Source organism: Lepidochelys kempii, chromosome 14 (assembly GCF_965140265.1).
Source record: "Lepidochelys kempii isolate rLepKem1 chromosome 14, rLepKem1.hap2, whole genome shotgun sequence".
NCBI lineage: Eukaryota > Metazoa > Chordata > Testudines > Cheloniidae > Lepidochelys > Lepidochelys kempii.
The window spans coordinates 13,842,131-13,865,767 of record NC_133269.1 but is presented as its reverse complement, the minus strand read 5'-3'; the positions used below and the strand labels follow the sequence as shown (position 1 = coordinate 13,865,767).

Genomic DNA, 23,637 nt, shown 5'->3' with positions numbered 1-23,637 from the left:
GGCTGGGGCAGCCTGGGAGCTCGCTGGGGAGGGACCCCGCTTGCAGAAGTGGCTGGGGCAGTCTGGGAGCTCTCTGGGGAGGGACCCCGCTTGCAGAAGTGGCTGGGGCAGCCTGGGGCGGTGTGGGAGCTCGCTGGGGAGGGGTCCCGCCTGCAGAAGTGGCTGAGGCAGCCTGGCGACCTGTCTGAGCTCACTGGGGAGGGATCCTGCCTGCAGAAGTGGCTGGGGCAGCCTGGCGACCTGTGGGAGCTCGCTGGGGCGGGACCCCGCCTGCAGAAGTTCCTTTAACACGGATCTTTCTTGTGCGCACCCCGGCGCCTGCTCCGCCCCTCGCTCGGCAAAGCTCTTGGCTGTTCTGCACTCGCAGCGTTACCCGCCTCCTCCGTCCTCGCTCCCTAAACTCACTCTCGGGCTGCAGCCCTGCCAGTAGCCGCCGCTGGCTGCCATCCCCGCTTGCGTGGGGCTGGGCTCTGGGGCGCAGCGCCCTACCCCGCCATGGCGAGCGCAGCCCGGCTGAAGCTGGTGGCTCAGGAGGTGCTGGCTGCCCTTGGGAAGCCGGCGGGGCTCCGGGGCGCTCAGCGGGTCAGGTAAAGCCCGGGGGGGGGCAGAGGCCCAGGGATGGAGGGAGGGGAGTTGCCAAAGGAGTGGGGGAGGGGAGGAGTCGTTCAGGGCTAGCGGGGGAGGCAGGTGCCTGAGGGGGGCTCATGGGGGACAGGAGAGGTGGCAGTTGGGGGTGTTCTGGGCAGTGGCGGGGACCCCGGCAGCTTGGGCAGGGAGAGCGGTGAAGAAGATGCCCACGGTTTGGGAAGGGTAGCGGGCAGGTGCAGGGGGGTGATGTAGTTGGGCAGGTTGCCTGGAGAAGGGCAGTTTGGAGGTAGGTGGGGGGCATGCGCTAATTGGGGTAGGAGGAAGATGGTGCAGATGCCAGGGGAGGGGTGCGAAGAACAGCTAATTTGCTGCCCAAGTTCTCCTGCTCTGTATTTCAGCCCTCAGCCCTCTTTGATTCTTCTAACTCAGTGGTTCTCAACCTGTTTGATACCAGGGACCGGCTTGCTGCCTTCCTAAACTGTCAGGGAGAGCTCAGGGACCGGCGGAGGGATAGCTCAGTGGTTTGAGCATTGGCCTGCTAAACCCAGGGTTGTGAGCTCAATCCTTGAGGGAGCCAGTTAGGAATCTGCAGCAAAAATTGGGGATTGGTCCTGCTTTGAGCAGGGGGTTGGACTAGATGATCTCCTGAGGTCCCTTCCAACTCTGATATTCTATGATCCACCCTGAGAAACGTGGCTCCAGCTCACCCTGTGTCCCCAGAGCAGTGTGTGGTGGTCAGTCCCTTGGACAGTTCCCTACAACTTGGGAGCCCCATGGCGGGGCTGGAGGCCATGTGTACAGTGGGGAAGGGGTGCTTGTAAGGAATCACAGACCTGGCTTTTTTTTTTTTTTCTAAATTGAGTTGGGTCTGTGAGGGGCCCACTTTACGTTCTGCTTTACCAAACTTGCATGCATCCGATGAAGTGAGCTGTAGCTCATGAAAGCTGATGCTCAAATACATTTGTTAGTCTCTACGGTACCACAAGTCCTCCTTTTCTTTTTACCAAACTTGCTACCCTCTGATTATGCTAGACCCTGTCCCCCACCCACACTTTTTTCAGATCCCTTTAAGCACTGGCTGGAGGCTGTGACTTTGGGCGCAGGGGAATTCACAGGGAGCAAGGGCATCTCAGGGCAATCTCCTGCCCCAGATCCAATCTTTCCTTCCCCATCGTGTATTCTTGGTGACGATCAAGTGAAAACCTCTCAAGTGGCTCCTCCAGCTCCTTCTGTGTTACTGATCCCAGCACTTGATTTGCTTGACTCTGTCGCTGCTCCTTGCTATTCAACAGGAGCCCCCTGGGGTGCAGCATGGGACCTAGATGGAAGTGACCTTACAATGTGTGGATCCCCAAGCTATATGGGGTGTTGGGTGGTGAGTTGGTCCTGTACAGTTGCCTGGGAGATGAAACTACTGTATTACGGATCTGGAAATGGTTCTTTATCTTGCTTGGTCTTAAAGCTGGCTCTAGGGTAGGTGGTGGGAAAGGGCAGGTAGCTACGGTCATGGAGCTTTCAAATCCCACCTGCCCTACAGGAAGGGAGTGGCTTTTTCATGAACTCAGTTGAATTCCCGGCAGTGCAGTTGAAATTAAGGTTCATCCCAGCAGCAAATGGGAAGAAATACCCCTTTTCTTTTTCACTGTATAATTTCTACCTGTTCTTTTTTAACAAGAGATAGGGGCCAGGAGGGAGGTGTTCGTCTGTGGCTCAGAGACCAGGCTGGGGTTGGGGGTGCCTTCAATGGCAACAAAACCTGACAAACTGTTCTCATGAAATTACAGCTGCCTCTGCATGGGGAGATAGGTCCCCTTGTGGTCTGGAATCCAACCCAGGACTGTAATTATAAGGGCAGGTTTGGGTTCAAGGGCGGCTTTGGGTGTCTTACTGAAACCCTTCAGAGCAGATTTGTTGTGGGGAAGGGAGGGGGCAATGGAAACTTTAAGCCAAAATTCTACCAGAATTTAGAATGTGAAGGCTCCATTAAAGCTCAGGAAACTTCCAAGTCCTAGATGCATAGATTATAAAGCCAGAAGGGACCACTAGGATCCCAGAGTCTGATCTCTTGTATAACAGAGGCCATAGGATTGCCCTAAATTAATTCCTGTTTGCACTGGAGAATATCTTTAAGAAGAATATCCATTCTTGGTTTAAAAATCCTCTAGTTCAAAACTAGTTTCTGGGAAGTAAAACTCAAGATGAGTTTGTCTGAAATGTCTGACTTTAAGAGTGAGGAAGATATGAGGAAACAGCAGAACGGGGCGAATTTTCCTGCCCATCCCCACCCTGCGAAAAATTGCAATTTAGGTACATTAGAGCCTCAGTCATGAGCTGCTATGACGAGGGGGGGAAGGAGTCTCCCCACAGCAGGTGGAAACTGGGTTGGGGAGGAGTTCATGAGCTTTCCCCATTGTGCGCTTGGCCTTCAGGAGGTACCCAGACAGGCAGAGGGGAGGATGCCAGACAGGGGAATAATGACCTTTGTGGTTGTGTAGCCAGAGCCCTCTCATGTGCTCACATGGGGGGGCTGAGGGTGACGTAAATGCATTGCTTCCCCAGGGCCCATGCACACTGCACCAAGTCCGTTTCCCTTTCTGTGGTAATTTCTCCAGGGGACAATATTAGAGGTCAAGAGAGAAGGCTACTTATTGATAGGGAAAAAAAACCAGAAAACGACCCTATAATCATGTAAAGCTACGCTGCTGTCTTTTTTCTATGCTTATCTGTCCTTTCTACTTTGTTTATAGATAGAAAGAATGTGAACTGTGTGTAACCTGCACTCCCTGCTTTTGGGGAGAGAATTCCTTATACAGATAAGCCTCCATGCTCGTACCTACCCCAGAACTTCAAACAGACTGGGTTAACCGGTTCGAACTGGAAGAGATATCACAATGTATGTTGAACCAAGCTATAAAAGCTCATCCCTGTTCTTTGTTCGGGGCTTCACCATTTTCCTCTGAAAAGGAATTGGTGAGCCCTTCAGCTGTCGTATTTGCTAGCAATAAAGTGCCTCACTTTATCAAAGAGCCAAGACTCTGTGTTTTGTTTTGCTAATACAGAAGTCCAGGGAAGGCAACCCTCCTAACCCTAGACGGGAGGGGAACCCTTTTTCCCTAACATTATCTTGAATCAACAAGTGTAGAGAGGTGGCTGAGGCTGTGCAGAGATAAATACATGCAGCTCCTCCTCATTTCCGAGAGTGCCTGTGTATGCACCATGCTTTTCACCTGTTCCCACCAGGGCGGAGAACTTTCAGATTTAGCTGCCCTGCTCCTGCAGGAGGAAAGGTGGGGCCTTTTCTTTACTTGGTGCAGACATCGAACAAACATCCCTAAGTCTCTGATACATCTGTGCTCTGTGCTGACAGCAGAGTCTGTTCTGACCATCCTCTTTGCCGGATCCGCTGTTGAGTTTGGCTCCTTATCTGACACCAGAAACTGTTTTGGTACCAGAATTTGTTGCTTAGGCAACATATGTGCTTTCAGGGAGAGTGCTTTCATTTGGCAGCCCACTCTGCTCTCCTGGCTCTCAGATTCCTTTGCTCCGCTAGGGAACAGCCATAGCGGATCAGACCTGCAGTCTGTCCATTCGCGTCTCCTGCCCTGACAGAAGCTAGGGGAAGGTGATTGGAACACTTCCTGCCAAAACTTATGCCTTTCTTTTCACCTCTTCCCTGTGGAAATGTTCTTTCAGAGTGCACGGTGCACTCACCATTGGCCAGAGGGCATAGAGACTGAATGTGTAATTTCCGTGTGGCATTAGTGATGATTAATACTTTGCATGTCGGTTCCTTCCATCCTATAATCTCAAAGCATTTCCTAAGCTCTTTGTGATCCATACAGCTCCCTGAGAGATAGGCAACTAGTACTGTTCCCATTTTACAGATGTGAAAATGACACTTCCCTGGATCACAAAGCAATTTGTGGGCCTGGGCAATGCTGGGAACAGAACCCCGACTTTCTGGCTGTCAATCTTCAGCCCCGAGGTTGTCCTTCCTATTCAATACACTTATAGTGTTTTTACATCTTCAGATGTCAAACAGTCCATCCCCAAACATGTCGATGAGGTAGGTGACTAAGTACTGTCCCAATTTCACAGATGGAAAAACTAGACTGTCTAGTTCAGGGCCACACAGTAACTTGGTATCAGAGCCAGGATTAGGTCTCAGGAGTTGCTAGTCCCCAGTCCCATACTCAGTCCTTGTACCAGTGGTGCCCAACCTTCTTCGGTCCAGAATTGTGGAAAAGATCAATCAGTGACCCAAAGGCATGCTGCCTCCTTGGCAATCAACATTTTTATAGAGTGGCCCATGCTCAAGAGTGATTGTTCTCTTTATTGATTTTTTCATAGCTTAAACAAGGTTGTTTACTCTCCGAGACGTATTTATCTCCTCCACGCCCTTTCAGTTTCCTAACTCTATACCCATAATGTTATAAAAGTTGCCATGACTTTCTGAGGATCGTTGCCTGTCCTTAACATCCAAGCTCTATGCAACAATTAAAAAAGAGAGGGCCAAATTCAGCCTACACTGAAATCTGTGGTGTTACAGTTGCTCGCACAGGTCTGTATTTGGACTAGAGGGTTTCCTGTCCAGTCTTATGGGGAGAGTCGGGGGAGAAGGAATGAACATGCTACAATGATAAGATAACAAACATTATCACCTTGGGTTCCTCTGTTCTCTAGTGGAGTCCTTGTGCTGTGAGGAAAGTTCCATTCTTTCTAGAAAGACGGATGCTTAGAAGGACTCCAGATACATGAGCTGGGTATAAATCCCTTTTGTCTCTCTCTAATGGGCAGATTGGTAACTCTTTCCCTCCTTGGCCGCAAGCTGTTGGGGAAGATCTATATGTATAATCCTTGGTCATTTTTAGGGAGGCTGGGAGCTACCAGGAATACAGTCTACTAACTTACCACGTTTGTTTTGTCTCTTTCAATGTCAGCATCCCATGCAATATGAGAGCTACCAGGATTCTATGTTATACAGAAGATTCTGTATCAGCTTCATAAGGCATGAAAACAAATGGGGTCTTCTTCCCCCCCCCCGCCCCTTTCCTTTCCTACTGCTTTCATTTCAGCTTTAGCCAGGCACAGAGAGGCTAAAACATGCAGTGCTTGTGGGCAGCTGGATTAAGATAGATGTGTCCTCTATTTAGTGGTAAGCAAAGATTCAGGAAGTCCTGGTTTCTGATCCCAGGTGCGACTCTGACACCTTGAGCAAGTCATGTGGGCCAAAGTTGGAAAAGTGATAGTGATTTGGAGTGCTTCAGTTTTTGGGTGCCCAACACATGATAACTTGGGCCTTAATTTCAGGGCTGCTGAGTTTAAATTTGAGATGTGGGTGCTCAGCCCTTCTGCAAATCGAACTTGAGGTGTCTCGAGTTGGGCACCTAAAATAAGTAGCCTCTTTTGAAAATGTTGGGCATATCCCCTCTGCATCCTCAGTTTCCTTCTCTGCAGAATGGGGCTAATCCCTCCGAAGGTTGTTGACAGGACGCATGAATGTTTGTGAAGCACTTGGAAGATGAAATGAGCTACATGGATATGAGCCAGGAGAACAGTGTGCTCAGTTGTTAGACACTTGGAGGAAGTGGAGACAGAATTTGATCCTGCATCTAGCTCTTCAAAATACAAAATTATTGCAACTGCCCTATGTTCTCAGGCTCTGGGCATACCTGACAGACTGTCTTTTAGCAAGTGCAACATTCCAGGAGGATTTCCTTGTGATAATCTGGTCATCTTTCACCACTCCTGTTTGGTAGGGGAAAGTTGCTGCCATAAAGACTTGGGGCCAGATCCTCTTGTGGTTTAAATTATCTATGGTGGCTTTCACCAAGTGAGGAGGGTCTGGCCCTTAAACGCCCCATGAGAGAGTTTATCAAGCCAACCTGAGGGGCTCTTGTAGATTCCCAAACAGATTAATGCCATGGAGAAAATTCTCAAGCACGCAGAGGGACGTTCTGGACGTTCTGGTGGGACCAAGGTTTGCCTTGCAGAACTGGAGAAACGGCGAAAGTGGATAGAAGGGTAAGAACATAAAGCCCGAACTTTTTAACCCCTCCTGAAGGAGGCAGTGTGCCAAATGATGGGGCAGGGCCAGCACATCGCCCTTTAATAGGCAACGGGGCAGCCAGTACGAACGGTGTTTAAAAGAAGATAGACTAACCACTTGCAGGCAGGGGAACGCTTTTGTGGGGTGTGACTTGGCAGGAGGGACTGGATTGGGCGGGTTTCCTCACCACCTCTCCTTTCTTCAGCTTCTCTTTGTTTCTTTTGAGCCACATGATGCTGGAGTATGTGCCAGGCCATTCTCCTGCCCCAGTTAAGAGCTCTTCCCTCAGGCCCAGTCCCCATGGAAACTGCAAAGGAGATGGAATGCTTGGTGGCGTCACACGCTTTTCAGACCTGATCCTGGGAGGTGCTGAGCCTCAATTCCCAGGTGTCTTCAACGGAGTTGCGGGCGCTCGGCAGGGGACTCTTGTATAACCTGTCCAGCAGTGGCTGCCTGATCATGCCAGTCTCTCCTTTCCATCTAAATCTCTGCAAGTGAATGCTGTGCGTAGGCAAGAAGCGGGCACTCCCAGAACAACAGAAGTCAAGAAGAATATGAAGCCATAAGGATCAAGTTCTGCTCCCACTAAAGCCCATGATCACTTTGCCCTTTACCGCAGTGGGTGGGACTAAGGTTTGGTTTTCAAAACTAAAGTCCTGTATCAACCGAACACCTCAGTGCAAGCTTCTCTACATTGCCTCCCTGTGTTCCTCGAGCCTGGCCTGGAGGGACCTCTGCTAAAGTGAGAGTGGGCCATAAAAGTGCCTAGATGGATGGAGTTCAGCCCAGTCAGTCCTTTGTCAGTCTAATAACAGTGCTAATGCTAGGATTGCTTTGCTCCTAGCAGCTGGATTATTTACTTGAGGCTGCTGAGCTGCGATCCGGTGATAAAGACTTTTGAGCAGCCAGTGACCTGCTCTTTAGTTGAAGCAGTGGTCTAGCCGTGAAATACTGTAGCAGTTTCTCCTGTTTATCTGAAGAGGGGCACCCTGGCTTCCTTGACTGAGGGAGAATTTTTCTAGGAAATAAAAGCTCCCTCTAAAACCACCTCTCTCCTGCAGCTCACTCTGTTTTTCTCTCACTCCTAGTTTATTTACATGCCCTGCCTCCCCGTTTCCAAACAATAAAAGTTAATACTAATGTTGGCCTGTCTTTATCCCCTTCCATTTGCTCCCTTCTCTCTCACACTCCCTCACACCTTCCATGCTCCTCTCGTTATGTCCCGCGTATAAAAGTCAGTTGTATGGAGTAATGTGAGCATATCAGAGGCCCGAACTTGCCCCTCAATGTTTTAGGTTAGAAATGGGCTGGGGGGAGGTGGTTTTCTTTTTTTCTCAGAGGCAGGAGAATACCTCTATACCAGTGAAAGACAAATACTGGGCAGAATATTGCTTTTGCGATGCCCCATGATTCAAACAATGGAAATCTGAGCTCTGTCTGATCTATTTTCCTCCCCAAGAAGAAGTCTCATTAAAGACATTGGTCTCCTTAAGTTTTACAAGGAATCTGTATGCATGCCTCACAGTCCCATAAGCTGATGAACCCATTGACTATTTATTAACCCCTTCTCTCCTGATTTTTCTTTCATTCAGGAAGGGGGTGGGCTGGGATTGGGGGGGTGGGGCGGAAGATGGGAAAGGAGGAACGGAGGAATCAGGCTAGCTGGAGTGGCCAAGTGAAGATTGCAAGCCCTGTGGAGCTGGGTTGGCCAGCCCAGAAGAATTGTTGTGGCTGCGTGCTGGTCAGTGGTGGGGTGGGGAGAAGGGCTGTGGAGTTGGCTCAAAGGATCTGTAAGGGTTACAGCTTGATGGTGGTGTTACAACCCTTTGATCAAGAAAGGTGTTCTGGTTGTCAGTGGTGTACTGCACGGGAAGGGTTAAAATCATCACAAGTACTTCTTGTTTCACTGCTCTGGCCCTGTTGCCCTCCCACTCTCCAAGAACCATTTCCTCTCTTCTTCAGTATCAAGTTCAAGCTCCTCATTCTCCCTTTCAGTGTTCTCCACAGCCCACTACTGCTTAGGTTTTGTTTCCTCCTACAGCTGGGCATCCCATCCTATATTCCTCCTCCAGGCCCTCCTGTTCCCCTGCTTTCGTGCTACCCTATGCTTGCAGCAGCATTCCTCTCTGTCTTTACAGCCAGCTGCTTTGGCTCTGCCTTCCCTCCTGATCTCTCTGCTGAGAAGATCAGCAACTCCTGCTCTTTGTTGTTGCTAGCTACAAGACTATATATGTCCTTTGGGGCCTGTCACTCCTCTCCCTGAGCTTGTTGACATCTGTGGTGTTATATACACAGATCATAATGTGAGATTGCTACTTTTTTGTGGCCTCCCTTTGTTTGATTCCCCGCACAAAGTTTTTAATCTGCCTAATTAAAACCTTCTGTCCTTTTAATCCTCTTGAGAGAGAGATGCTATGTCTTTATCTGGCTTTATTTTAGCCCTCTTTGTCTCTCTTTTATCAGTTTTTACCTCTTATAATTAATCCAACATAAGGGGATTCTCCTACAAACTCTTGGTTTTTGTTCCAGAACTTCAGGGCAATTTCCACCTTTTCATTTCCCAGGCAACTCAGTAGTGATAGATCTTCCCTCTGCTTTGCACAGGAAAAGGCAGAGGGCATTAGCTGTCCAAAGTGAACAGCAGCGTTTTGAGAGAGTTTGCGTATCAGATGAAATATCTGCAGCGCAAAGAACATTAGGGCTGGTCCAATAGCTTAGGATTAGCACAGTGTCCTGCCCTGGGGGAAACCACCGTTTAGATTTCAAGCTCTAAGCAAGCAGGGCTAGGCACGCCGTGGCTGGAAGTGGATCATCCTGTGGAGTTGGGATGGGTTATGTAAGGGAGTCTCGCTGCCGGGAGGTCCCTCCCAGGCCTATCTCTACATTTTCAAGAGTATCCTCTTAATTTTTGGATACTTCTGTCTTGAGACACCAAGGACCTGATTTTCAGTGGTGCTGAGTGCCCCAGCTCCCGTTGGTTTTGGCTGGAGCTGTGCATGCGCGCTGGTGGATGTACCCAGCCTAGCTTTGCTCTAGCTCACTCCAATAACAGAAGCAGTGAAGCTGTGGGAGCAGGGGCTGCACAAGCCTGCCTGGGACCCTGGCTATGTATTAACAGCAGCAAGAGCTAGCTGCTTGGTTTGAGCTAGTGAAGTCGGAGCTAGCTTGCATACATCTAGGCGTGGTGCGGTCACACCTCTGATGGCAGTGTAGGTATCCCCCAACTCTGAAAATCACACATATAAAGATGGGCAGTCAGACATGGAGGCGACATAAAACCCATGAAAGAAGAACAGGAGGCCTCGTGGCACCTTAGAGACTAACAAATTTATTTGAGCCTAAGGTTTCGTGAGCTACAGCCCACTTCATCGGATGCATTCAGTGTCATAAAACCCATGGTTGCTTTTGGCTGAAGGAGCTCCATTGATTGGCTCTGGGGGAAACTGGGTCCAGGGGTTTTTACTAGAGGGAAGTTTACTGTGACAGGGACCTAGCAAGTAAGTTGGAAATTGAGGGTAGGGTATGTGTCCATCTTAGACGCTTTTATAGCTCCAATTGCTGTAATATCCAGGTACCTTTTAATGACTAGGGAGGACACAACCTACTGTGATGTTTACTTGTAAGGGGATGGGGAGAAGGACCTTTCCCTGTAACTCTGACCCATTCCTCTCCCCTCTGTCTCTGGAGGGTGGAAAGTATCTTTATTGCCTCAAAAGCTATCCAGAGTCTGGTTCCAGGTCAGCTGGGAGGAATGCATTAAACAAGCTCCGGCTGTTGTATCAGAGCAATAAAAACTGTGGCCCACCTGGGTACCCGCACGCCTTCTGTACGGACAGTGCACAGCTGGCCTTCGGAACTCTTGTTCTGCGTTGACTGTGACAGATTGCAGGGGCCCGGCCTGCTCCCTGGTGAACATGCCCTCCTCTTCCACAGGTGCTCAGAGGAAGCTGCTTGAGAGACAGATGGTGGAGCTTGCCTACCCTGCCTGGAGCCCAGGAGGAGGCATTTCCTGTTACTTTAGCCTAGGTTAATTTGCGTTAATTCTGGCTATAAACATTGAGTCAGACCCTCAGCTGGTGTAAATCAGTACAGCTCTGTTCACTGGAATGGAACTGCTCCCATGTGCACCAGCTGAGGGCTTGGTGAGTTATCTGTTGAGGAAACCTGCTTGTACCTGAATTATGCTAGGGCTGCGTCAGCCTGCCAACTGACACGGGTGTCTTGGTTTCAAATGACTGGGGAATTTAACCTCTCAGACTGCTTGTTTTAAGGGATTCCGTCTTTGCCATGAAAGATTGAAAATGTAACTTTGTTCTGATGCTTTCTCTCCCCCCACCCCCTTTCTTGCACGCACAGTTAGCAGCCTCTCTATCTTCTCTTTCCTTCTGCTCACTCAGGTACTTCATTCTTTCAGGTAGAATTGAGAGCAAACATACTTGTCTGCACTCTGGTAAATCAGGCTGAGTTCAGATCTTTGCTATGCCACAGACTTCTTGTGTGATCTTGGGCAAGTCACTTAGCCTCCCTGGGCCTCGGTTTCCCATCTGTAAAATGGGAACAGTGTCACAATTCAGGGCAACTGCACCTATATTCCCCCTCTATGGTCCACCCAGGGCACTTATGCTCAGGTTTCTGGCTCTCTGCCATCACTTCTCTTGGGCAGAAACACGTGCCTCTCTCCCTCCAGATCAGGGTTTTTCCAGGCTGAACAGTCCACTGTCTACCCTGTGAATTCCCCATCAAGTCAGACTGCCTCAGCAGGCCTGCTTTGCCTTCTCCTTGGAGGCTATAAACAGCATCATTGCCCACCATATAAGTTACACAAAGCCCTTTCTAAGCAAGTACATTGGTTGGTAAGGTGAAAACAGCAAATAGAAAACATTACAAACAATGAAAGAACCCACACATGTTCTGATAAGCTGAGCAGAGATCACCCCAGCCCCAACAAGGGCTCTGGCAGGTGACCAGACCTTCAGACCCCACCAGGGTTTTTTCCCTGTGGTCACAAGTTCATAACAGCTGTTAGCTCAGAACAAGTGCCCCCAGGAATAGGTCAAGTCCTTCCAACCTGTCTCAGAAAGGATTGGGGATTGCCTCCCTTGGACAGAAGGTGCTGTCTGTTTGCTGGATCCAGAAGCGGGCCCGGAGTCAGTTTAAACGTTGCTTATTGTTCGAAAAGTCCTTTTGTTGTCCGGTGGTCTCAAAAGAATCCTGTTTGAATCAGTATATGTGAACCTCTCTGGGTGGTGGGACCTCTTGCAAAGTGTTACAGCCTGAGTGAATTTGCTTAAATCACCCCCACAACTACACACACTGTTCTTAGTTTCTGGATGGGCTATGGTCACCCTCTCTCAGGGAAATACATACAATCCCTGGCCCACAATGATACATACACTTAATTCGATAAAGTTTGCCCAGGAAGTCTGTCACATACAGCACTTCCCTACCTCACAAAGATGTTGGGAGGACAAATACATTAGAGTGTGAGGTTCTCAGAAAGGATGTTAATGAGGGCGATAGAAGTACCATAGCTAGATAGTTGTGGTCCAGTGCTCTAGTAGCCCTGTTGTACTATATGTAACACCGACAGACCCCGGTTGTCAGTGGGCGGGATAGAACCTCTGGAGCTTAGTGCATGAGCCTCTGCTTCATGAGCTAAAAGCCATAAGGCCGTTAGCTAAGGCTGTAGACCATACTCATTAATCTCTCTCTAAGTAGTCTCGGTGCCACTAGATGGGACAGAGCACCACACCATATATCCAAAACCACTCTAGTGACCAGACCTCTGTCTTGTTGGGATTGAGAGCCACATGACCTGTAAATCTTTTGTAGCTACATTATAGTGCAGTGAAGCCAATGTGAGTATAAGATGAATCCAAAAGAAGGAAGGGCAGTAGCCTAGGGAGTGCTTCGTGAGTTGAGTATCACAAGGGAGACCTTACTGGTGACTGTCTGTCTCCCAGCTGTTGTTGATCTTCGTCTTTTCTTTTACAGTGCCCTGCACATAAATACGAACCCCGTCACACCAATAGCAACCAACAGCTACATCCAAGGGACCACAACCATTCCACTGCTCACCAAAACTGTGGGTCAGTGCCTGGAGGAGACAGCCCATCGGTTTCCAGACCGCGAGGCCCTGGTGTTCTGTCGAGATGGGGTTCGGAAGACATTTGCCCAATTCATACAAGAAGTGAGTGGCCAACTTGTCTGTTACAGAGTCCAGTCCTTCAGCTCACCACCCTTGAGAATTTGCAATCCAGCCAAATCGCAGTATGAGCGGGTGGCTTGATCAACCCATCGGAGAAATGAAAAAAAGTGATTTCGTCCCTGGATTGAAAACAGAGCTTGGGCTGGTTTGGTTTGGATTCTGATCCTGGCTCTGAATACATAGCAAAGCTACATGTTGATTTACCATCTGATGTGCGTGATCAGGTGTGTGTGTGCGCATGTATGCTTACCCTATCTTCATGAGCTGCTCTGTAAGGCATGAGAGCAAAGGGAGAGGGCAGTGCACAGAGGAAGTACTCATGCGTAATGCAGTAAATGCACGTTCTAGATTGCATTACTGCATTTAGGAAGTGGTTCTCTCTCTCTCTGATTTTATCTTGGGCCAAGTCCTGAAGTCTAATTCAAATCCCATTGAAATCAGTGTGACTTGATTTTCAGAGGTACTGAGCACCTGTAGCTTCCTAGTTGTTACGCAAGTAAAATTCTCATTAAAATCAGTCAGAGTTTTGCCTGAGTAAAGACTACAGGACTTGGCCCTGTTTATAATAATATGTATGAATGGGCATTCTGAATATGCATACAATATTACATCTGTAAATGGGAAGGGAATTTCCACTAGATTTGCTGTATGATCCTAGATGTGATGGATGGTCTTGATAATCCAAGGTGTTCACGTGTTGCTTTTTATAGATTTGCTAGAGTTTTGTTAATTTACAAGAATAAACCCTGTTCGCAGAACTCACTAATTTTTAAAATATTTACTGACTCATCTGGAAAATACCCATTTCTTAAACAAAGAACCCTACAAAGAGATTTTATAAGCAGTTGTGTGGACTGAAATCCAGCTCATCTGTTAACACTAGAAGGAGAGAATGTCAGAAAGTTAATGAAACATTACTGAGGATGTTGGACAGTGTATGTCCAACCCCACCTGAAACGCATTTGCCATTATGCAAGATAAATGATGATCTTTAATATAATGCCTGGGTTTTGACTCATGTGGATAGGGTTCAAACATGAGACGGGTCAGACTTCTCATTAAATTGCGTTCTTAATCCAAATTATTTCAGAAGTAAGCAATAAGGCCCGTGTGATTAAAATTCACCCTGTACATGGATCCAGCAGCACTATCTAAGTCCTATTTTGAGGGCCTATGTAGGAGTTACAGGGTGCATAGGCCTTGGCTGCACATGTCCAATATACCAGATTCCCAGCTGCCTTTGTACAGCTGAGTTTGTGCCTCACGTGCCATCAGTCACCGGATAAGTGTGGGTGATCTGTTCTTGGTAAGTCCACTAGGCATGGCTGTTTATAAAACGAACAGCGCCAAGCAATAAGCTGCCAGACTGTGCAGTAGTGCTGCATAACGCTTGATTTCAGTTTCCTAAACTGGGGCTAAAATGAAGCTCAGCTGCCTTCAAGTTAGCATGCAAGAGATTGAAATGCCCTGATGCACCCTGCGAGGTGGCCTCTCTCCCGATCTGGTGTCGTATGTGTTTTGCAGGTGGACCAGGCAGCAGCTGGACTTCTGGCTATTGGCTTGAAGAAGGGAGATCGGCTGGGCATGTGGGGTCCCAACAAGTATGAGTGGGTTCTAATGCAATTTGCAACAGCCCAGGCAGGAATCATCCTGGTAAGGAGACTTGTCTGTCTAGGTGTCTGGATTTTTTAGGGTGAGGGGGAGACAAAGGGGAAGCCTGGAGATCTTGGAGAAATTGAATAATGTGCTGGGTAAGGGAACTGAGGTGAAGAATGGGAGCAGATGTCATGCAAGGTCCATTCAGTTCTCGTTAGTCTGACCCTCCATTACCCAGAAAAGCAAAACGTCAAGCCGGTGAGACCAGCCTCCCTGGGACATAATTTACAAGTGTTGATGGCATGAGGGAATGTATAGGGGGGCTATGCATTTTTATATCTATTCCTGGTGCCCCCAAATAACCAACCAGTATTAAAATCCCCCTTAATACTTTCTGTGGTGCCTCTGGATGAAAATCCTTTGCAGAAAGTGACCTTTTAAAAATATATATGCTAAGATGTCTGCCCCACCCGCCCTTGAGATTCAGCCGTCACCGATAGCACCATTAGGGCTTTGTCTTGTTTACATCATAAGACATGATGGGGCAAGGCCTGCAGTGTGTCTTCCTGGAAGTTTTGTACAGCATCACCCGCTGTGGTGGCACTCAAAAGATATAATGTTAGACAGGGTAAATAGATGGGTTTAACTTAGTGGGCTACCAAAAGTCTAAATTTGATGGCTCAGCTCAGCATTGGGGGCCAAAACTACTTCTATGGTGTGCTATATGCGATAGTGAAGTTTTCACTCTTTGTGTTATCCAGAAAGGATTTTGGTTGTCCCTAGAAATGTGAATTACTATGGTGTAGTGGGCTGAGCATGAGCTAGGAGTCAGGGGGCCTGGATTTTATTTCCAGATTTGCTGTTGACTTGTCATTTGACCTTGTGAGAGTCATTTTACTTCCAGGCCCTATATGTAAAAATGGGGATAAATGGGCTTCCCTGGTTAACATGAAATTTGGGTTGTTATCCTAATCCTGGTTGTCCTATACAAGGAAGAAGCTGCAAGTGTGTTTTCATTGAGTTTTTTTTCCTCCAAAGCAAAGACGGGGTCTTTGAGGCTTTTTCAGAGCCTTGATTAATTCTCCTGTCTCTTCCCCATTCTAGGTGTCTGTGAACCCTGCATATCAGGCCCAGGAGCTGGAGTTTGTGATCAAGAAGGTACTGTAGGCCACTTACGGGTAACACCACTTGATTCTGTCCGCAAATGCTTTGAAACAGGGAGATGTTAAAGGCAGAGGGTAACCGTGGGAACTGCACCGGCAACAGAACTTCTGATCAGGGAGGGCACTTGGGAAATGCAGGCAGCAGAAAAACATCTTTCTGGGGCAGCCTGTGTGAACAGGGCTGGTGTGGGCCATGTGGCCACGTATACAGGGGGCCCCACGGTGCAGCAATTGGCCCTATTGAGTGTGAATGCCTAGAAGTAAATCTCCTCCATTATTGTTCCCTGTGTTACCCTCCCACCTGTTCCACAAAGAGATTCCTGCATCCCGTCCCATCCCCTCTGTCTCCAGCCGCCGGTTCTAGACTGGTGCTGAGGAAACCACGCAGGTGCCGAGGGTCCAGCATAGGGTTGGTTCTACTCATCTTGGACAATAAAGCATTGGGAGTGACAGATCCATTCAGAAGCTGTGTGCTGGGGTGACTGCAGGGTGAGAGCCAGTTCTGCTTCAGCCGGCCCTCGGGAGCTAACACCTGTCTGCACTCTTGGGCTTCTGCCAATGTGAAAACACGAAGCAGCTGCTGATCCCACTGACTCTGCCCCTGTCAGTAGGCCCCTGTCAATAACTGCAGGAGCCCCGCCGACTCTGGAATCCCCTGTGAACTTCCCTTGTTTGAGCCTTGCTGGGCTGTTAGTTCTGTGTGTACGGTGGCAGTGGTTAGGCATGGTAGAATCATAGGATGAAATCCTGGCTCCATTAAAGTCAATGGCAGAACTCCCATTGACTGCAATGGGGCCAGGATTTAATCCCTTGAAACCAGAGAGGGGAAAATCTTCTGGAGGTGCCAGCCTCCTCCATCACTGCAGGTTTGCTCCCAACCGTGTATTTTCCAGGGCTATGCTCAGTCTGGCTTGGCTCTTATACATCTGTCCGCACGTTTTATGTTCTGTTCCCATGCTACTATGCTTCAAGTCCCCACATGCCTGCCTTGGTTCCAGAGCTACATGGGACTCTTCCTTAGCTCTGCATGATAGCATGCAAGGGAACGATTAGTGGCTAAGATGTTCTGGTTTCTAATCCCCAATAATGAGGGATTAAAGCTATTGAATATTTTATGAATAAAATTAATCCTTCCTGGATCAAGGGGCCACTTGCGCTTCTGTTCTAACTTGTTCAGTTTGGGAATCTAAAACCCAAGTACAATAGGAGGTGGAACCAAAATGCCAGTCTGGATTTTCCCAGTCCATCCCCTATGCCATCAGAAGATTGAAATGGAGAATTTACAGCAGCACTGGGTGATCTTTCTTCCACCTCAGTGCCGTGGACGGTCAGCTCCTGTGCTGCAGTTTGGTCGCTCAAGTTGTCATCCTGTTAAATCTGGTGTGTAAACTCACCAACGTGGCTTCCCCTTTTCAGAGTCAGACAGAACTTTTCCAAACGGTTGTCTGTTCCTGCCCCAAAGTTTCCTTAGTGCCCACCCTGAGCAGAGGGGTGGGAACAGATAGCTGCATTTAGAGAGGAATGAAAGGTGGTCTCTAGAGCTTGGATTCTGGGGCCTGTGTTAGCTTTGAGTGTTGGCACCGGAGGGTTTTCATAGCCTCACTGCAGCTGTTATTTGTATCATCTGTCTGTGCCACTCCTGGCTTTGTTTGTGCTTTCCATTCTGATTAACTCTGTAGGGACAACAGTAGCTTCTCTTTCCTCCTCCAGGATTTGGCTTTTGTTTTTATCTTGGTCTCCTTGGGTCAGACTCTGCTCTCATTTACACTGGTGTAAATTCAGAACGACTCCATTAGGGTCAGTGGAATCCATCTGGATTTACAAAGGGGTGGCGCGGAGCAGAAAATGCCCTCTTGACTTCAATGGGAGTCGCTTGTATCCTGTGGCAGGAGAAACGGTTCCCTGGTATTTATGGCTGTTCTTTGTAGCTTTGACATTAAGGCTGTCTGCCTGTCCTCATCTTCTGCCAGTGCCTTGTCTCTCCTTAGATTGCTGCTGTTTGTTAATGGAAATCTGCAAAACAAAAATCCTTCCCTCACGGGCTTGGACTATCCAAATAGATTCATCACAGAACCCATCAGTAGCCTCATCCTTTTCCTGCCACTGCAGAATAATTCCCTCCAGCACACAATAATAAATAGCCAATTTTCCAAACTGCTCCTCCCTTCGATCATTTCCCTGCACCAGATTTCCAGAACTTTTTAAATACAAACAGATCATGGCTTTCCCAGTGCAGATCCTTTACAGAAAGATCTACTGCTGATGTTGCCGTGTCTGTTAAGAGGGGCCCTCCTGCAGCATCTCCTCTCCTCACATAGCTACCTTTACAGACAAGGTGCTTTGGAGTTTTCAGAATAGTATTGTGGCTTGAATTGTCTATCCCTGACAAATGGACCCTGATCATGGTGTCCCTGGAGTTAAAGGCTATGTCTACACAGCAACTAGACACCCATGGCTGGCCTGCTCAGGCTGTGGGGATGTTTCATTGCTTTGTAGACTTCCAGGCTTAGGCTGGGGCAAGGGCTCTAGGACCCTGTGGAGAGGGAGCATCCCAGAGCTCAAGCAGTCTACCTACACCACCAGCCTGAGTCAGCTGGCGTGGGCCAGCCATGGGTTTTTCTTTACTGTGTAGACATACCCCGAGTTACAAAGCCCCAGACTTCCTTGTATAGATGAGGTCTCTGGTGGATTCCTGTCTGAAAGTGAAAGCAATTGTTGCTCTCTCCCATTGCAAATCACAGAGTACATGCAAATAATTTCTTGGTTAAAACTGGCATGTCTTGGCCTCCTCTTAACGTGGTGAGGTTGGGGTGACAGGTAACATTTGTCCTGTTTTCAAGCGAATCGGAAAAGGAACTGCAGAGTTTCAGCACAATGCAAAGGGCCCAGGAAGCAACAGAAACCCACAGCTGCACATGCAGATCAGCATGTGACAGCAGTGCAGCTGCATGCTCCTGGGCACATCCGCTGCTCCCTGCTTTGACAATGTGGCTGTACGGGTTTGAGCCTCCTCTCACACATACATCTGTCTCAGTCAGGAGCAGCACCGCTGAAGTCAGTGGGGCGACAGGAGAGTGTAAGCCGTGGAAGTGAGGGGGGAATCTAGTCCCGGCTGGGGAAACAGGACCATTTTTAAGCTCTGTCAACCCAATACTAAAATCGGATGTAAACTGGCTTTCAATCTGACGCTGGCTCCCTCACTGGCAGGGTCGCCTTCAGGAAGGCTGTTCCTGCCAGCATCAGATTCAGAAATGGTATGTTAAATGGAACATACAATTTATTAACTCTGGGCCAAATTCAGGCCTGGTGTAAGCAGGTGTAGCCCAGCTGAAGTCTGTGGAATTGCACCTGCCTACACCAGGGATGTCCGCTCTGGGCAAAATGTTAGAATGCTGAACATTAAACCCAACGCTGCAGGTGGATGTGAGCCTGGGATCTCGGGGTCACTGTTCTGCTGGGAAACAGGGTTGCTCATGGTCGCAGCAAGGCACGAGGAGGGTTGGACTCCTTAAATGTCTCCTGGTGTGGTGTAGGAGCTGTCCCCAGCCCCAGCTTCTAAGCCATCTTACAGGATGGTTCCTTCTAGGAAGGGGCTAACATGGTTTGAAAGCTCAGTCTAGACAGAGGCTGTTGTAAGACACACTCATAGCCAAACAAGTCCTGGGAAGAGCCCCAGGTAGTGTTAAGGTTTAACTCCTGCCTTTTGGTTTCTCAGGGTGTGTGTGGTGGTTTTCCATTAGCAGTGAATGCAAGTGCCCTGCTGTCAGGTTTCCAGGGACTGTTCATTACTCCCTGGGCAGCAGGTGTCACTGCAGCCTGACTTCCCTCTTTCTCCCCACACAGGTTGGTTGTAAGGCCCTGGTGTTCCCCACTCAGTTTAAAACCCAGAGATACTATGAGATCCTGAAGCAAACTTGTCCTGAACTAGAGAAATCCAGTCCAGGGGGAATAAAGAGCAAGAGGTGAGTGAGAAACACCAGAGATCCTCTTGCAATCCCCCAGGGCTGTGCCCTGCACTGGGTCCTCACACTTGCAGGGTGACAAACCTACTATTGAGCCTGGTGGATAATCCCAGGGGAAAAGAGGTCCTACACAAATATCTCTGTCTAGGCTTTTATACCCTGTTGCACCCATCACCCTGTTATCTGAGCACCAAATAGACCCCAGATCAGTGGCTGATAACATCTGGGACCCGCATCCTGTCCCAGTTGGGAATCAGCCATTATCCTTCCCCAGCAAACAGGAGATCTCGCTTAGACCCACCTGGGCTGGAGCTGAGTGCCCTGTGTTACACACAGCTCCTCCCACGTAACCTGCATTCCAAAGAGGAGAAAGGAAGAAGAGTCCAGTATGGCATTACCCCTGTGAGCTACCTTAATCAGCTCCTGCTTCCTGTGTCCAGGCGATACAGGGGCCTTTGGGCCCATCCCAGGGGTTAATCCCTAGCAGAACACAAGCACCAAGGCAGTCTGTCCTCCTGACTCTGCTGTTGCTGACTGTATTTTTCTTTGTCTCAGGCTGCCAGACCTATCAGTTGTAATCACCTTAGACTCCAAGCTGCCTGGCGCGTTCCAGATGAGCGAGGTGATGCAGGCTGGGGACAGCAGCCATATGAAGCAGTTACGAGATGTCCAGCAGACTCTGTCCTGCAACGAGCCCGTCAACATCCAGTTCACTTCTGTAGGTACCGCACGCTGCTCTGCCCTGCAATGGACACCAGATCCAGTGACCCCTGTGGCCAGTGCTAAGCAGGCTGCTCCCTTTGACACCTGGCCACTTGGGGTGGATACTGTCCCATCTTCCCTGGCCCTTTCAGAATAGGCTTTAGGAGGTCATCTGGGATTTTTCCCGTTTCTCCACCACTCCCATGGCTTGCCACTATCCCAGGAGCTGACAGCAGGGATGAGATGGGGGGCCTGGGTGCCACGGAGCTCTGATCCCAGCTGCAGTTGCTCTGTGTCATATCATTTGTTGGGCTGTCGGATCAGAGGCCTCCGTGTCTGGAGGGAGACTAAAGGACAAGAGCAGAACAGAAATCTGCGGAGCGGGGAGGGGAGGGATCACCACAGAGAATCTCTGCACCTGTCCCTCTGAACGGACGGTCATACAAGAGGATCTCGTAATGCTCTCTGTCTTTCAGGGCACAACTGGAAGCCCCAAAGGGGCCACCCTCTCTCATAGAAATATTGTGAATAATGCAAACCTGATTGGGTTGAGGCTGGGAGTCAATCAGCAGGTGAGTCTCCTCGGTCGGCCGGGGATGGGCTATGCTCCGGCCGTAGGGGGACTGAGCACGTGGAGAAGGCAGATGACTCCCCAGCAAGATGCAGCGAAAGGCCCCCCCCAAGTTGTGGGTGCGGGGCGCTGAGAGCACTGTTAGTGAGGAGCCCTAAGGACAGAGTATGGAGAAATGTAGTGCTGCCGGGGTGCCAGCAGAGGGCACTCCCACAGGGCTGGGTTCGAGGCACAATGACAATTCAGGCAGTTCCTTCCCCCTGCTATCCAGCCCCCATATCTCGTGGGTGTAAGTGGCTCTGGGAGAGCCCTGTGTTAGGCCCATGTATGCCAGGCATCAGAATGGTTCAGACAGACCAGAAGGGTTATCTCCTCATTGCTGCTTTTGTTTGGCTTGATCCTAGGAATCCCGTACTGCCCTCCCTGTACCCCTCTACCACTGCCTGGGCTCCGTTGGAGGTGGTATGGTGATGGCTGTGCATGGCGCCCCCGCTATCTTCTCATCCCTGAGCTTTGAGGGGAAAGCTGTGCTGGAAGCAGTGGCTCAAGAGAAGTGAGAATCAAGGGCCCTTGAGTGTCACCTGGAGGGGTCACTTAGCTCAGCTCTGCTGGCAGGCAGCTCCTGCCCCTGGCCTCCCCACTGCGGCAGAGGCATAGTGTCTTGTTTGTCTGAGTCCTGGCCCTGTTGCGCCCAGGAACCTGTGAAATGCCCCACTGCCCTGGTCCCAACTTGCCCTGGTCACTGCTGACTCTTGGCTGGAAGGCCTGGCCTCTCCTTGTTTGGATTAGTGACTGGTGTGTGTGTCTATACATAACCAGCTGCCTTCTCCCGCCACCATCCCCTCCACCCCAGCGGTGGCTGCATTTCCGAGGTGCTGTCCGGGTGTAGTCTGTAAAGCAAAGGTGCTGCTGCATGATAAACCCATCATTCCTGGGCCTGCCCGGCGGGCTCAAAGGCCTGACCCAGGTGCAGTGGGGAGCGGGGTACATAGGCCTTACTGCCACAGGCTCTGATTCTGCAGCTTGGCTTTTTCTCTCCTGTCCCTTCAAGATGCTCCCTTTTACACGGCACTCCGACCATGTTCATAGACATGCTGTCCCAGCCCGAGTTCGACAGCTATGACCTCTCATCTCTCCAGGGAGGTAAGTACATCAGCACCCAGGGTAACTGGCCTCTGCTGGTTCTCCTCAAGGAAGCCAGCTGGACAGGCAGACGCTCATGGGCTTGGCTATGCAAGCAAATCACTAGTGAGGAAGAAGAATTTGTGTTGCAAGCTCTTTCCTTTGCCCTGTTAATTCAATGGTGTGCTTTCCTACCTTGACAATCTTCTGCTCATGATTACCTTATTTCTAGCACCCTTCTCCTCTCTTCAGAGCAATGGCCTGATGACTTGAACATTTAGGGGGGAGTTATCCAGCTGTTGTGTCTTATGGAAACAGAGAGGGGATGGGGTATGCTGGAAGGATTGTACTTGTTGGACTTCCATACCTCCATCCACCAACATGTGGCAGCAGACGCCTGGTGTACTGTACTTTGTACACGTTCCCCAGGGTGACAACGGGCAATGCTGCAGTGGGTAGTGAATTTCTTACACGTAAAATTCCCTGCTCGTTTAGAATTGCTCCCCAAGTTTTTAGGTAGCTGATGTGCAGATCGTTTGTATTGGAGCTTTCCTTTCCCTCCCAAAGCATCAATAATAGAAATTTCCTATAGCAACAGCTGAAGCAAGTGATGTAGAGTTTATGGGCAGCGTTAGCACCCAGAGACTACTGTGATGGGTGAATGAGAAGTACCTGGGTAGCGCATCTGAAACTCCCTGTAATCTGAGGAAGGGGCCTGACCCTGTCAAGTCTGTTGATTACACTGAAAGTTGACATTGTAATCTCTCATCTTGTGCAATATCAGTCTCATCCGGAAGGTTGTGTTCTACCCTTCGCTGTCCCACCATTGAAATAGGTTCTATTGACCAGGTCAGGAGGGAGGCATGCTGACAGGGCTGGGGTTGCCGGATGCCTCCCAAAGGCTTTGTCAGCTGTTAGATCTAACTGTACCGACCCCTCTCAGTGGGATTTCCAGGGGAAGAGTCTCCAATGTAGTCCTCTTGCCTTCTCTCTTCCAGGAATCATTGCAGGGTCCCCTGTGCCCCCGGAGATCATGAAAAAGATTATGACCAAGATGAATATGAGGGATATTGTGGTGAGTCGATTTCCATGCTTGGGCCTGGGCTGCCTGGGTCGTGTTTTCCCCCCACCCCCCACACACACACCCTCCCAGTGGGACCCGGGAACCTGAGCATGTGTGACTTGTGTACAGAGCGATAGAACTGGAGGCTCCCTGAATGAATGTGTCCATGTGTGATGGGATGCAGAGGCCTCCTGCCTTCTGGCCGTTCAAGGGGGTACAGGGTAGAGTAACTGGGCTGGGGATCAGAGGCCCAACCCATCGGGGGAGGGACACAGGAAACTACAAGGACAGCTACTGTGAGAAGGGAGAGCGTGGCACCCAGCGTGATCGCATTGGGTCGTACCCCAGGCTGGGACATGTCTCTGTTTATTTTCTGGTTGCAGTGGACAATTCTCTTTTCCTATTGCGCATGCTGTCTCTGAATCCTCAAGTATAAACACTGAGGAAGACACCTGGCTGACCAGCATGGATGGCACTCACATGTTCAGTCTCCTGCATGATTCGCACACACGCCCTGAACCTGAGCCTGCGGAGGGTCAGATCCAGTGCCATGGACATTGTAGCCCTTCTTGTGTATTCTCACACACACACCCACACAGTGCCTGAGCAGGAC

The 23,637-nt window shown here is 49.5% G+C and overlaps 1 protein-coding gene across 1 annotated transcript in view; it reads left to right on the top strand.

Moving 5' to 3' along the window:
* The first annotated feature begins 360 nt into the window (after positions 1-360).
* The window catches only part of ACSF2 (acyl-CoA synthetase family member 2), a 54,495-nt gene continuing 31,218 nt past the window's right edge, over positions 361-23,637 (top strand). Inside the window, exons 1-10 of the mRNA XM_073311378.1 lie at positions 361-587; positions 12,632-12,827; positions 14,370-14,498; positions 15,546-15,599; positions 19,448-19,566; positions 20,122-20,284; positions 20,745-20,840; positions 21,244-21,392; positions 21,891-21,982; positions 22,960-23,036. Of these exons, the coding sequence (XP_073167479.1) occupies positions 496-587; positions 12,632-12,827; positions 14,370-14,498; positions 15,546-15,599; positions 19,448-19,566; positions 20,122-20,284; positions 20,745-20,840; positions 21,244-21,392; positions 21,891-21,982; positions 22,960-23,036 (1,167 nt within the window). The 5' untranslated portion in view covers positions 361-495. The remainder of the gene's footprint in view (positions 588-12,631; positions 12,828-14,369; positions 14,499-15,545; positions 15,600-19,447; positions 19,567-20,121; positions 20,285-20,744; positions 20,841-21,243; positions 21,393-21,890; positions 21,983-22,959; positions 23,037-23,637) is intronic.